The sequence below is a fragment of the Salvelinus alpinus genome, chromosome 2, assembly GCF_045679555.1.
Source record: "Salvelinus alpinus chromosome 2, SLU_Salpinus.1, whole genome shotgun sequence".
Classification (NCBI taxonomy): domain Eukaryota; kingdom Metazoa; phylum Chordata; class Actinopteri; order Salmoniformes; family Salmonidae; genus Salvelinus; species Salvelinus alpinus.
Genome location: NC_092087.1, coordinates 73,014,331 through 73,029,418, shown reverse-complemented (window position 1 = coordinate 73,029,418; position 15,088 = coordinate 73,014,331). Strand labels below are relative to the sequence as shown.

The window sequence follows — 15,088 nt, the reverse complement described above, 5'->3', positions numbered from 1 at the left end:
ATAAATATATATACACAGATTGTACATTATTAGGAGGAATATATATACACACACACAGATTGTACATTATTAGAAGGAATATATATATATAAATATATATATATAATACCACAGCATTATTGAGTACTCATTTCTGATTGGTTAGAAGGGAATTCTAGAATGGACATTAAAACCAGATAACGGGACAGTTGGAAAAGATATCGGGGACACCTTGCAATCATTACGCAATATTCATCGACACTGCAGACCGTACTTGCTACAAAGTTACAAAAAGCTAAACCAAAAACCACACATACTGAAATTGTATACATTGTAAATGCAGGTTCAACAAGGGAAAAGTTTTCTAGCTACAGTAGCATTGATTTGTTTTTGCAGAGACATCATTTTTTGGGAGCATCTGATGACCTAACGTGGTGAATGATGAACATACATTTTCCCGGTCCATACTGTTGCAGTCATGATGCAAGTGGCGCTATGCTGTCAAATCCTCCCGTATGTTTCTAGTTTGACCAGCTGTTTTCAGCAACTGGTATTTTTGAATTCGGTTGTCATATTGCCAGGTTCACTAGCAACAAACTATACTGATCAAAAACATAAATGCAACATGTAAAGTGTTGGTCTCTTGTTACATGAGCTGAAATAAAAAATTCCAGAAATGTTCCATATGCACAAAAGCTTATTTCTCTCAAAATGTGTGTGCAAATTTGTTTACATCCCCGTCACGCCTGCTTCCGCTCCCCCTCTCTGGCGCTCGAGGTCGCCAGGCTGCTTATCATTACACACACCTGTCACCATCGTTACGCGTATCAACGCTTCATCGGACTCAATCACATTATTAATTACCTCCCCTATATCTGTCACTTCCTTAGTTTATTTCCGAGTCAGCATTAATGTTGTTATGTGTCCCATGTCCAGACGCTGTTCGTGTTTTGTTTCCTGTCTGTTTCTTCATTAAATATTCACTCCCTGCTCTTGCTTCTCGTCTCCCAGCGTCTGTCCTTACAATCCCTGTTCAGTGAGCATTTCTCCTTTGCCAAGTTAATCCATCCACCTGACAGGTGTGGCATATCAAGAAGCTGATTAAACAGCATGATCATTACGCAGGTGCACCTTGTGCTTGAGGACAATAAAGGCCACTCTAAAATGAGCAGTTTTGTCACACAACACAATGCCACAGATGTCTCATGTTTTGAGAGTGTGCAATTGGCATGCTGACTGCAGGAACGTCCACCAGAGAATGAAATGTTCATTTCTCTACCATACGCTGCCTCCAACGTCGTTTTAGAGAATTTGGCATTACATCCAACCGGCCTCACAACCGCAGACCACGTGTAACCACGCCAGCACAGGACCTCCACATCCGGCTTCTTCACCTGCGGGATCATCTGAGACCAGCCACCTGGACAGCTAATGAAGCTGTGGGTTTGCACAACCAAAGAATTTCTGCACAAACTGTCAGGAACCGTCTCAGGGAAGCTCATCTGTGTGCTCGTCGTCCTCACCAAGGTCTTGACCTGACGGCAGTTCGGCATCGTAACCGACTTCAGTGGGAAAATGTTCAACTTCGATGGCCACTGGCACGCTGGAGAAGTGTGCTCTTCACCGATGAATCACAGTTTCAATTGTATCGGGCAGATGGCGTCGTGTGGGCGAGCGGTTTACTGATGTCAACGTTGTGAACAGAGTGCCCCATGGTGGCGGTGGGGTTACGGTATGGGCAGGTATAAGCTAAGGACAATGAACAGAATTGCATTTTAAATACATACAGATACCGTGAAGAGATCTTGAGGCCCATTGTCGTGCCATTCATCCGCAGCCATCACCTCATGTTTCAGCATTATAATGCACGGCCCCATGTCGCAAGGATCTGTACACAATTCCTGGAAGCTGAAAATGTCCCAGTTATTCCATGGCCTGCATATTCACCAGACATGTCACCCATTGAGCATGTTTGGGATGCTCTTGATCAACATGTACGACAGAGTTTTCCAGTTCCCGCCAACATCCAGCAACTTCACACAGCCATTGAAGAGGAGTGGGACAACATTCCACAGTCCACAATCAACCGCCTGGTCAACTCTATGCGAAGGAGATGTGTTGCGCTGCATGAGGCAAACTGGTTTTCTGATCCACGGCCCTACCTTTTTTTTTTTTTAAAGGTATCTATATTCTCAGTCAATGCGAAATCCATAGATTAGGGCCTAATTAATTAATTTAAATTGACTGATTTCCTTATATGAACTGTAACTCAGTAAAATCTTTGAAATGGTTGCATGTTGCGTTTCTATTTTTGTTCAGTGTATTTAGTCAGCTTATTTTCTAGTGTTGATATGCAATGCTATCTCCTCGTAATGAACCGTGTCGGCTGTCCTGACGAGAAGGCAAACTTTTCTAGCTATGCCAGGCAAAATCGTTATGGATGTATCCAAATGAATTTCAAAAGAAAACAGCTTAAACAAACGCAAATGAAGCGACTTTGCTGTTATTCTGGCGGCAGATGTCGTGAAGAAGGTTGTCATGGCAACGGAACATATGGAACAAAACAACTGGGTCTCGTCCATAAATATCGAACTAAATCGAGCGAACGACTGGCAGCCAACATTTTATTTCTAAGGTAATGTGCAGATTGTCGGCGTTTATCCCTTACATTTTGGCTACAGTAGGTTACTACATAGATTGTTCAGTGGCACCACCCAATGATGAAGATGAAGCCTTGGCTACTCACCGGTGATGGCCGATGCGCTCGTGTCAATAGCCTATCTCAAGATGAGCTACTTTTGAAAAACAGTGCTGTTTGCTCAGAATCACTCAAAATTGCTCAAAAGTTAAGTTTAAAAAAAACTTCTACAGACAGATTAGTCTTCTCTTTTTAGCTGTAAGTTTTTATCCCGATTGTATTTGGAAAAAGGCAAACTGACAGCCGCAACCAACCATAGATGTATACTCCATAGATGGCAGGTTCCATTTAGGTCATGACTGGCATCTATTGCTAGTGTATCCATGAGTTTAATAGTCAACCTGCCAGTGTTGTTCTATATTTGGTGAGAGTGATTTCCCAACTGTAAGTGATAAAACTTAATCCACAGCTATTTTTTAGAAGCTATTGAGATTCTGCGGCTAAATTATGCTCCCTGGTGTAGTATATGGGGATGGATTTTTCAGCCTAGAGTACTATTATTTTAGGCAAAATTATTTACATTTATCAGGAGGCTGATGCAGCGTCTCCAGCACCCCTACTTCCCGCGGCTATTGGTGTTGGGGGGCTGGGAGTGCTTCTACAGGCCTTAATCAGTCCCAAACTGGCACTTTGACAGGGGGATGTTGGTCGGCGTGGGGATTGGGGGGGTTAATTTGGGTGGTTTTCTGAAGCGGTGGCCTGGTTGGTGGCACAATAAGCAGCAGTCCAGAGGTCCTCCCATCAGAGCTATAGGGCGGGGCGGTCGCCTGCAGCCGCGGGACCCTTTTTGTCTGTCTCATTTCTATTGGCCACCACTCCTCTCAATGCACACATAAGCCCTATTAGAGGAAGACACAATTGAACCTGGCAGATGCGTATCGCAAGTAAGCGCAAGAAATTCTGAAGGAGATGTGGTGTCACTTTTGTCTTTTTTCACAGTTTGTGTTGCTCCCTCAGTTCTTTTAACCTAGTGTGCATCTTATTCTCTCTCTCTCTCTCTCTCTCTCTCTCTCTCTCTCTCTCTCTCTCTCTCTCTCTCTCTCTCTCTCTCTCTCTCTCTCTCTCTCTCTCTCTCTCTCTCTCTCTCTCTCTCTCTCTCTCTCTCTCTCTCTCTCTCTCTCTCAGACTGTGACTCCTATTGCAAGGCGTCGAAAGGCAAACTGAAGATCAACATGAAGAAATACTGCAAGAAAGATTACGGTGAGTTGAGTTCAAACCTCTGTACAGTACAGTCTACAATCCTACAGTAGAAGCTCACACTGCCCCCTGAGCCCTGGTGGACTTGGGAACTCAGCTAGCTCAAGTAGCTAGCTACATATTTATTTACAACTCTCAGCACCAAGCCCAGGCATCCCCGCAGGACAACCCTACAGCTCCTGGGCATTCTAGTGACAGCTTACTCCGGCTTTTCAAGAAAGAAAGTCAAAGGATCAAACAAAGGAGGGGGACAAGCCATCAGAGAGAAGAGCTTAGGGTGTGAGGATAGAGAGGGTGCGAAGGGGAGGGGGTGTCGGGATGATGGACAGCCCAGCAGGTATTTAAGGGCAAGGCGGATAATGGATAAAGCAAAGTTGGTGTGACGGACAGTTGGGGTGCGCGCCTAAAGGTCCTCATTAAGGGGAACTTAAGGGATGGGTCTTTTCAGACAGGCATTCCTGTGGCCATCCCACCCGGCTGCCCTGGCCATTGAAAAGGTTGAAAGGTTGAAAAGGTGCTTTAGGTGGTTAAGACCCTGGTGAAGGTTGTGGAGGTTTGACCCCGACCTGATTGAAGCCAGTCTGTTAAATCAGTCAACCAAGAAGGGGCATCCTGCCTGAAAATACCTTGGCAGATTGAATGAATGACAGTCCAGGCATTGTTCCTGAGTTTTTGAGGGGTTGGATCCAGGCAGGGTGTCAGGAGGAATCCCCTGTGCCACAAATGAAAAGTGGCTTAAATTCTCTCTCATTGCAGCTCTTTTTATTTTTATCATCTTTATTTAACCAGGTAGGCCAGTTGAGAACAAGTTCACATTTACAACTGCAACCTGGCCAAGATAAAGCAACGCAGTGCGACAAAAACAACAACACAGAGTTACACATAAACAAACATACAGTCAATAAAATAAAATAAAGATTTTCTATTTATGTACATGTGCAAATGTAGAAGAGTAGTAGGTAGGTAGGCCATAAATAGGCCCTAGAGACGAAAATAATTACAATTTAGCATTAATACTGGAGTGATAGATGTGTTGATGATGATGTGCAAGTAGAGATACTGGGGTGCAAAAGAGAAAGAGGTTAAGTAATAATATGGGGATGAGGTAGTTGGGTGTGCTATTTACAGATTGGCTGTGTATGGGTACAGTGATCGGTAAGCTGCTCTGACAGCTGATGCTTAAAGTTAGTGAGGGAGATATAAGACTCCAGCTTCAGAGATTTTTGCAATTCGTTCCAGTCATTGGCAGCAGAGAATTGGAAGGAAAGGCGGCCAAAAGAAGTGTTGGCTTTGGGGATGACCAGTGAAATATACCTGCTGGAGCGCGTGCTACAGGTGGGTGTTGTTGTGGTGACCAGTGAGCTGAGATAAGGCGGGGCTTTATCTAGCAAAGACTTATAGATGACCTGGAGCCAGTGGGTTTGGCGACGGATATGTAGTGAGGGCCAGCCAACAAGAGCATACAGGTCGCAGTGGTGGGTAGTATATGGGCCTTTGGTGACAAAACGGATGGCACCGTGATAGACTACATCCAATTTGCTGAGTAGAGTGTTGGGGGCTATTTTGTAAATTACATCGCCGAAGTCAAGGATCGGTAGGATAGTCAGTTTTACAAGGGTTTGGCGGCATGAGTGAAGGATGCTTTGTTGGGAAATAGGAAGCCGATTGTAGATTTAATTTTGGATTGGAGATGCTTAATGTGAGTCTGGAAGGAGAGTTTACAGTCTAACCAGACACCTAGGTATTTGTAGTTGTCCACATATTCTAGGTCAGAACCGTCCAGAGTAGTGACGCTAGTCAGGCCGGTGCGGGCAGCAATTGGCACTTAGTTTTACTAGCATTTAAGAGCAGTTGGAGGCCACGGAAGGAGTGTTGTATGGCGTTGAAGCTCGTTTGGAGGTTTGTTAGCACAGTGTCCAAAGAAGGGCCAGATGTATACAGAATGGTGTCCGCAATTGCTAAAAAAAGATGGACGTTTATAGATGTGAAAATACTCTACCGTGTGGTGTTTGGTAAATGCTTGCCATGCATATGCATATAAAGAAAGGTTCTGCACCACAGTAACTAGTTTGTAGCCATTTGTAGGCGAGCAGGTTTAATGAGTGGTAAAAAACAAAAGCTCTGTGGATCATTGATCCCCAGCAGCGGAGCTCATGTGTGAAGGAGGTGTAGCAGTTAGGGTCTCCAGTGAGTCAGGCATTAGGAGCCCTCAGTGGAGGATTTGGAACATGCCTCTCCAATGGAGTGTAACGGGGCCATGTTTCTCCTCTCAGGCCCACGCAAGAGTCAATGGACCCCCATAGGGAGACACACTCTGTCCTGGTGAAGCCCAGTGATGTGTTGTGGTCTTCAGCTGTACAAACTCTTACCCTTATACACTGAAAATAAGTCTGTTTATAAGTCAGAGCTTGTCAGTGCCCACCGAAGACCCATAGGGGAGAGGAGATGGGGAGTGAGGTGGGACCCTACCCAGGTGCACCCCAGGTGCATGTCATCATAGTGTATCTCACTGTAGCTCAGACTCAGCAGTGTTGAGAGCGCTGCTCAACAACACAGGGAGTGTCCTCTACCCCCATCCTAGTCTCTCACAGGCGGGCAGGTCTGGCATGCACCGGAGGAGGAGTGTAGAGGGGACCTGCTGGTATTGATGAGTGATCCCAGCACCACCCCAGCATGCCTCAGGGAAGGCTGTGACTACATGGTGTGTGTGTGTGTGTGTAATGGTCCACAGCGGGGTTAGGGTACATGCTCCTGGGCTTCAGAGCAGGCTATAGTAAGGGAACCCCCACTGTTTTACTCTTACTGTTCTCCTCAATGACCAATTATAGGCAATTTCCTCTGCCTCCCCCTCTGGCCCTCTCCGACATTACCCAAGCCCTACGCAGCCCTCCCTAACCTGCCCTGGGCCCTGGGTCTAATCCACTTTCTCCCTGCCTCGCCATACCTCAGGGGGGCTTTGTACTGATCCTGTACAGGGATAAGACTCGCCTCGCGCTTTACACTTCAGGAAGGTTTACTGGAGGGTCCCGGTGTGGCGGAGAGCATTAGGAGTCCATTGTCTCGCTGTGCCTTGGGCCTATGCTGGATAATATGCAGACACACTCCAACCCCCATAGAGAACCACTTGGATACAGCAATTTCTCCATACAAAAGGCCTGAAATGACAGTGGAACAGGGCTAAACAATAGGTTAAGTTATTTACAGTTTGGTCTCTCAGGGTTTCATCCTGTGTTGTTGTGCAAACACAAACAGAGAGCGCCTTCCAGTGGTGACACCAGGGAAGGACAGGGTGACAGAGGGCACCAATAGGGTTCACCACCAGGTCAACAGCCAGTTCAACCAATGCCCATGCTAATAGTAACAGTAAAAGACACCAGGAATGCTAATGCTAGCAGAAAAGGACACCAGGGCCCTATTTGATAACCCTGTGATCTACCATGCATGGCGTACAATCTGCAGTGCAGTGCAGGACACGTCTCATTTGGACCCATTTAGAGAGCCATTACATTCACGCTCAGTGATAGTCAGTTTGTGTGTATAGGAGGTTAAGCTAATGACCCCTGGTTTAACGACTGCTGTTACATTTTAAGGTGATCTATGCTGCTTTTGAGAGCTGTTGGTGAGCAATAGAACATATTGTCAATGTAGTCAGTAATAAATCATACTATCACAGAGCCGCTCCCCAAAAACCCATCTCCTCACAGCCCATCCCTGCCTCTTAATCACGTCACAAATCAAATCCCCTGACAACTATAATGGCCGTGGAGCTGGATCTGCAACCGGACGACTTTGTCTTGACAGCATTTCCCTTGGAGGATACAAGCCTCTGATGGGAGCCTGGTTAGGTTACAGGTAAAGTCTCCTATCCGGTTGAGTAGGTAGTTGCTGATGACTCCACCTGAATCAGCGCCAAATGGAGAAACCAACCTCACTTAAAAAAAAAAGAGAATAGAACAGAACCCTGCCCTTGAGGCTTTGTCAGTTCTGGTGTTTTTAGTGTCCCGTAATGCCGCTTGGACAGTGGAGATCACAGCGTCTCATGGTGCTAGTCTGTGGAGCCAGTAGCACTGACTGGTGACGCACTTGGACCAGTGGACACAGAGGACTAAGAGCTAGAGGATTCAGCTACAGACAGCAGGCTACCCGGCGTCAGTACTGCCTGCTTCACTGTCTGTCTGATACCCATACTAGACTTACAGATGTAGGATCGTAATATGAGCCAGTCTCCTACAGCAGGAAAATAATCCTGCAGCAACAGCAAATGTAAATTACGATGTGGATTATAATTAATGGACATTTTTGTATTGTAAGGGAACATCAAATCTGAAATTACAAAGTGTAAATTACAAACATTAGAAACCTTTTTAAAACTCAAAGACGCTACAAGTTTTAAATGTCCTACGTTGCAGGAAACTTCACCTGCAACAGGGTGATTAAATTAAGATCCTACATCTGTAGTGGGAGATACTCACACTAGCACTTTTCCCTCCCTCCGGTCATACTGAATGGCCAGAGAGAGAGAGATGTCTAGGCAAAGTTTTTGCAAGAAGGAAAAGGGATTCCATGGGAAATGTCTGACTCGGTCAAACTGAATTATTTTGTCCCAGGGTGACATCGTAACTGTTGCTGTGATCATGGCTTGTCGGTCTAGAGAAGAAGAGCAAGGTCACTGTCAGGATAGCAGGAAGGAATGGAGCAGACGATAAGGACCGGGTTGCTCTCCTGTGCCAAGAGGACATGGATGGGGTTGTAATTGAAGTCTGTGATACAGACACGAACCTCAGTGATAGAGATAGGAATAACAGCACTGTACTGTGTATCCCATTGAGCAGGACATTTTAACGCTAGAATTGAGTCAGACACAAAGACATAACAAAAAATACATTGTAAATAACTCGTCACTTAAAGTCTCTCTCTCCCCAGCTGTCCAGGTGCACATTCTGAAGGCGGACAAGGCGGGCGAGTGGTGGAAGTTCACCGTCAACATCATCTCTGTCTACAAGCAGGGCGAGAGCCGCATCCGCCGCGGCGACCAGTTCCTGTGGGTCAGGGCCAAGGATGTGGCGTGCAAGTGTCCAAAGATCAAGACCGGGAAGAAGTACCTGCTCCTGGGTAACAATGAGGATTCTCCAGGGCAGTCTGGAGTGGTGGCCGATAAGGGCTCCCTGGTCATCCAGTGGAGAGACATATGGGCCCGTCGGCTGAGGAAGTTCCAGCAACGCGAGAAGAAAGGCAAGTGCAAGAAGGCATAGGCGGAAAGTACGGACGACGCCTGGAGCGAGGGTATGGAACGCGGGACAGCAGAAAGGATGAGTGGGTGTTGAAAAAGGACGAGAGGAGAGAGAGGGAGACTGAGGAAGGACAGAAAGGGCCTGTGCGTTGTCGCTACTTTTTCGAGTAGAAGCATGAAGAGAATATTATTGAGAAGATCTTTTCTAGTGGACTTTTGTGAAGGAGCTCACGCTGCAGGTGTCATTGCTTCGTTGTTTTTTCCTTCGAGATTTGTCTCTGTGGATTTGCCAAGTTTGCACCTATTACCAGTATATATAAAGTTATTTGTGTTTTCATTTTTTTCATATTGATATTTCATAACCCTATTTTATGAGCATTTTGTGCTGGTGCGAAGACACCACAAATCAAGCCACTGCATTATCACAAGCTCTGTTTTCTGTCGTTTTTAGGGTCAGCCTGCATCGTCAAACGTCCTCACTTCAACTTTTTGTGTTGAAATTGTGTATCCTATTGGCAGTACAGCAAAAAGTGCCATAAAATAACATTGGTTCTGCGCCTTGGAAATGCACGTTTCATGTATTATCAAATAAGTTGCCTTTCGCTTCACCCGGTCGTATGTGTATGTAACATAAAACGCACAGTAACTAGCTATGTTTTTTATTATATCACGGGTGTGACATATTGTACATTTGATTGAATGTTGGCCCTTAGATGCAGACAGTGAAATGGGAAGAAAGAAAATGAATGTCCATTCTTAAAGGTGTACAAAATATTTGACTCCAGCATTGTTAACTAAGCTTAATCAAGGATATTATTTTAAATCTACACATTTTTCTTTGTCCGCTTTCAGTATTCAGAATGATCTGAAATGAATGAATGTTCATTGTGGTGATTAACACACTCTTGTACAGTTTCAAACTGCATGTCAACCTGTCTCCAAAAAGGATGGTTATTATGTCAAATACATGGCGTCCATATTAGGACAGCGTCAGATGAGTTGATGTCCTAATATGGACACCGTGTCCTTACTCTCTTTTTGACTGGTGCTGCTGTCTAATTTCATGGTTAGTGTTTTTAATAATACTATTGCTGGATTCCCAAGAAGATGACGGACTGCATTCAAAAGGTCTGGGATTTCACAAAAATTTCAATTTAGGATCTTCAATCTCTATTTAGGATCACTTGCTTTAATATTTTATTAATGTTTGGTTCAATTATACTGAACAAACATAAGTGCAACATGCAACAATTAACGATTTTACTGAGTTACAATTCAATATAAGGAAATTAGTCAATTGAAATAATTGAATTAGCCCCTACTCTATGGATTTCACATGACTGGGCAGGGGCGCCACCTTGGGTGGCCAATCAGAATGACTTTTTCCCCACAAAAGTGCTTTATTACAGACAGAAATTCTCCTCAGTTTCATCTGTTTTTCAGCTGTGAAAAAGCCAGATGTGGTGGCTTATGGTAGAGAAATGAACATTAAATTCTCTGGCAACGGCTTTGTTGGACATTCCTGCAGTCAGCATGCCAATTGCACGCTCCCTCAAAACTTGAGACGCGTGTGGCATTGTGTTGTGTGACAACACTGCGGAGTGGCCTTTTATTGTCCCCAGCACAAGGTGCACCTGTGTAATGATCATGCTGTTTAATCAGCTTCTTGATATGCCACACCGTTCAGGTGGATGGAATATCTTGGCAAACAAGAAATGCTCACTAACAGGGCGGTAAACAAATGTGTACACAAAATTTGAGAGAAATAAGCTTTTTGTGCGTATGGAAAATTTCTGGGATCTTTTATTTCAGCTCATAAAACACTTCACATGTTGCGTTTATTTTTCTGTTCAGTATATATTTAATGATCGAGTGATTTAGGATTTAGGAGCCAGTCCTTCTAAGAGACAGAAAGCAGTGCGGTTTTTCCCCATGTTGCCCAGATTTAGTATATAGATGTTTTTTTATTTGATATTGAAGGTGTACATTTATGAAATATGAATTCACATTACTATTATAATACAGTACACATGCTTTACACAAAACCAAAAGGAAGCATTTGCAATGATGTGAATAAAAAACCTTATCATACCTAAGGTTTCAAATAGATTAGCTACAACACTAGGCCCTGTGTGTGGACAACACAAATCTGATCGTTTTCAGAGAATGTTAACCAAGCAGTGAGATATTGGTACATATTGAATTGAAAGTGTTACAATGTACATATTTATACGACCTCTCCCTAGGAACAATATTTCCTAATACTGTAGGCTATTCACCAATCGGCACAGAATTGTTTCTGTGTAGTATTAAATTCACCCTATTTTGGATGCCAATTTTTTTTTTTATCACAATGTGTAAAGCATTTGTAATTGAAACAAGCCTCTTCCCCAAGGTACTAAAAAAGGGATTGGCAGTCAACAATAAAAAATCTGTATAGGTAGTATTTTTATGTGAAAATGATCTAGATAATAAAACTATTATTAACTTCAATTTATTGATTGTAGATTTTAGCAAAGAGAACGGACAGAGTGCACACCTAAGAACAGTATTTATGTTCTTGTTGTATTGAGGCAACAGAAATGGAAGAGTGCAGTTTACCTCTGACGGACAGTGAACTGTTCCAAACATTATTACACAAGCATTATTAGTCAGCTCTCTAAATTCTTGCTTCATACCTCTTCCCCCCCCCCACTTAACCATCCATAGACCTCACCCTTGTGCATAAGATATACATGTTACATGCTGGACTGCCTGCCACTCTAGAGTTCTTGAAAATTCTGTCTTGAGTGGTGTACGGCATCCATATTAGCAAGTCATCAGATTTCAGGCAAAACTGCCAGTGGTCTTCCTAATATGGAATTCCTAATATGGATGCCGTAGCAGCAGCTATTCAACAGCTGCAGACATTCTTCAATGTCTCTTACAAGGCTGTCAAATTAATTAAGTTCAGAACGATTCGAAGAGGGCGAAACGAGGACTAGGAGGGGAAAAAATCATGTAATTCAATCCCCTGATTATCCCCAAATGAATTAAAACCACATCTTTCTTTTTTTCAAACCAATCAGATGTACATTGAGGGTCTGATTGCCAGCATCTGTGTTCCATACTGTTTCTCTCTGTGTACAGATCAGTCATATAAATACACATGCTTTGTGCTGGTGTATTGAAATATACAGATGACATATTACACGTATTTATACATATATTTACATGTTACTTCCTTTCATCGTTATATCCATACTCGTGACATTAAATGTAAATGTATTTCTGTTTGGCACATAATATATAATCAAACCTCAATCGTTTTTTCCATTCTGTCTCTGTATCCCCATGATGTAAATTTTAGATCAGTTTTCCAAGCAATGGATTGACAATGACCTCCGCTTTGATGAAATATGACAACCGCAGACCTGTCAAAACGTTGCTTTTGTAAATGTTGTTTAGCTGTGTTGGCCATTGCGAAACCATTTTTGCGATGTTTGTTTTACGATGTGTACTAATATATTATGGTTATTATATATGGATATACAGTGGGGAGAACAAGTATTTGATACACTGCCGATTTTGCAGGTTTTCCTACTTACAAAGCATGTAGAGGTCTGTACTTTTTATCATAGGTACACTTCAACTGTGAGAGACGGAATCTAAAACAAAAATCCAGAAAATCACATTGTATGATTTTTAAGTAATTAATTTGCATTTTATTGCATGACATAAGTATTTGATACATCAGAAAAGCAGAACTTAATATTTGGTACAGAAACCTTTGTTTGCAATTACAGAGATCATACGTTTCCTGTAGTTCTTGACCAGGTTTGCACACACTGCAGCAGGGATTTTGGCCCACTCCTCCATACAGACCTTCTCCAGATCCTTCAGGTTTCGGGGCTGTCGCTGGGCAATACGGACTTTCAGCTCCCTCCAAAGATATTCTATTGGGTTCAGGTCTGGAGACTGGCTAGGCCACTCCAAGACCTTGAGATGCTTCTTACAGAGCCACTCCTTAGTTGCCCTGGCTGTGTGTTTCGGGTCGTTGTCTTGCTGGAAGACCCAGCCACGACCCATCTTCAATGCTCTTACTGAGGGAAGGAGGTTGTTGGCCAAGATCTCGCGATACATGGCCCCATCCATCCTCCCCTCAATACGGTGCAGTCGTCCTGTCCCCTTTGCAGAAAAGCATCCCCAAAGAATGATGTTTCCACCTCCATGCTTCACGGTTGGGATGGTGTTCTTAGAGTTGTACTCATCCTTCTTCTTCCTCCAAACACGGCGAGTGGAGTTTAGACCAAAAAGCTCTATTTTTGTCTCATCAGACCACATGACCTTCTCCCATTCCTCCTCTGGATCATCCAGATGGTCATTGGCAAACTTCAGACGGGCCTGGACATGCGCTGGCTTGAGCAGGGGGACCTTGCGTGCGCTGCAGGATTTTAATCCATGACGGCGTAGTGTGTTACTAATGGTTTTCTTTGAGACTGTGGTCCCAGCTCTCTTCAGGTCATTGACCAGGTCCTGCCGTGTAGTTCTGGGCTGATCCCTCACCTTCCTCATGATCATTGATGCCCCACGAGGTGAGATCTTGCATGGAGCCCCAGACCGAGGGTGATTGACCGTCAACTTGAACTTCTTCCATTTTCTAATAATTGCGCCAACAGTTGTTGCCTTCTCACCAAGCTGCTTGCCTATTGTCCTGTAGCCCATCCCAGCCTTGTGCAGGTCTACAATTTTATCCCTGATGTCCTTACACAGCTCTCTGGTCTTGGCCATTGTGGAGAGGTTGGAGTCTGTTTGATTGAGTGTGTGGACAGGTGTCTTTTATACAGGTAACGAGTTCAAACAGGTGCAGTTAATACAGGTAATGAGTGGAGAACAGGAGGGCTTCTTAAAGAAAAACTAACAGGTCTGTGAGAGCCGGAATTCTTACTGGTTGGTAGGTGATCAAATACTTATGTCATGCAATAAAATGCAAATAATTTCCTTAAAAATCATACAATGTGATTTTCTGGATTTTTGTTTTAGATTCCGTCTCTCACAGTTGAAGTGTACCTATGATAAAAATTACAGACCTCTACATGCTTTGTAAGTAGGAAAACCTGCAAAATCGGCAGTGTATCAAATACTTGTTCTCCCCACTGTATTTAATGACACGAGACATGTGGATTTTATTCTGTCTTTTTTTTTTCTTTTTTTACTTGTTTGTGGTTGTTTAGATGGTCGTGATTTTAAGAAGGAAACAATAACTACTGAACACCAAGCTGGTAGAACTAAATCCAGAATTCAGTTGAAATAAACTCCTGTTAAGTCGCCACTAGTGTGACTCTTTCTTTTTCTCTTCTGCCTCTCTTTCTCTATTGTCTTAAATCATTCAATGTCTCCTTTGGATCTCTGAAACCGGAGTCCTGGGCGTAACATACACACTTCTACCAACAGCTCCATGTGTGACTTAGGGCAGTACAGTCGAGGGCTAAGCATGCTGGGTGTAGATCGAATAGCTTTAGACCACCAAGCTCAGACCAGTAGTGGGATAGCTATGCTGTTCACACGGACCAGTAGTGGGATAGCTATACTGTTCACACGGACCAGTAGTGGGATAGCTATACTGTTCACACGGACCAGTAGTGGGATAGCTATACTGTTCACACAGACCAGTAGTGGGATAGCTAGACTGTTCACACGGACCAGAAGTGGGATAGCTAGACTGTTCACACAGACCAGTAGTGGGATAGCTAGACTGTTCACACGGACCAGTAGTGGGATAGCTATACTGTTCACACGGACCAGTAGTGGGATAGCTATACTGTTCACACAGACCAGTAGTGGGATAGCTAGACTGTTCACACGGACCAGAAGTGGGATAGCTAGACTGTTCACACAGACCAGTAGTGGGATAGCTAGACTGTTCACACGGACCAGTAGTGGGATAGCTATACTGTTCACACAGACCAGTAGTGGGATAGCTAGACTGTTCACACGGACCAGAA

At 43.8% G+C, this 15,088-nt stretch overlaps 1 protein-coding gene across 1 annotated transcript in view; it reads left to right on the top strand.

Moving 5' to 3' along the window:
- LOC139567711 (netrin-1-like) overlaps positions 1-14,415 on the top strand; it is a 99,342-nt gene extending 84,927 nt beyond the window's left edge. Inside the window, exons 6-7 of the mRNA XM_071389145.1 lie at positions 3,803-3,877; positions 8,798-14,415. Coding sequence (XP_071245246.1) covers positions 3,803-3,877; positions 8,798-9,126 — 404 coding nt within the window. The 3' untranslated portion in view covers positions 9,127-14,415. The remainder of the gene's footprint in view (positions 1-3,802; positions 3,878-8,797) is intronic.
- The last annotated feature ends 673 nt before the right edge of the window (positions 14,416-15,088 follow it).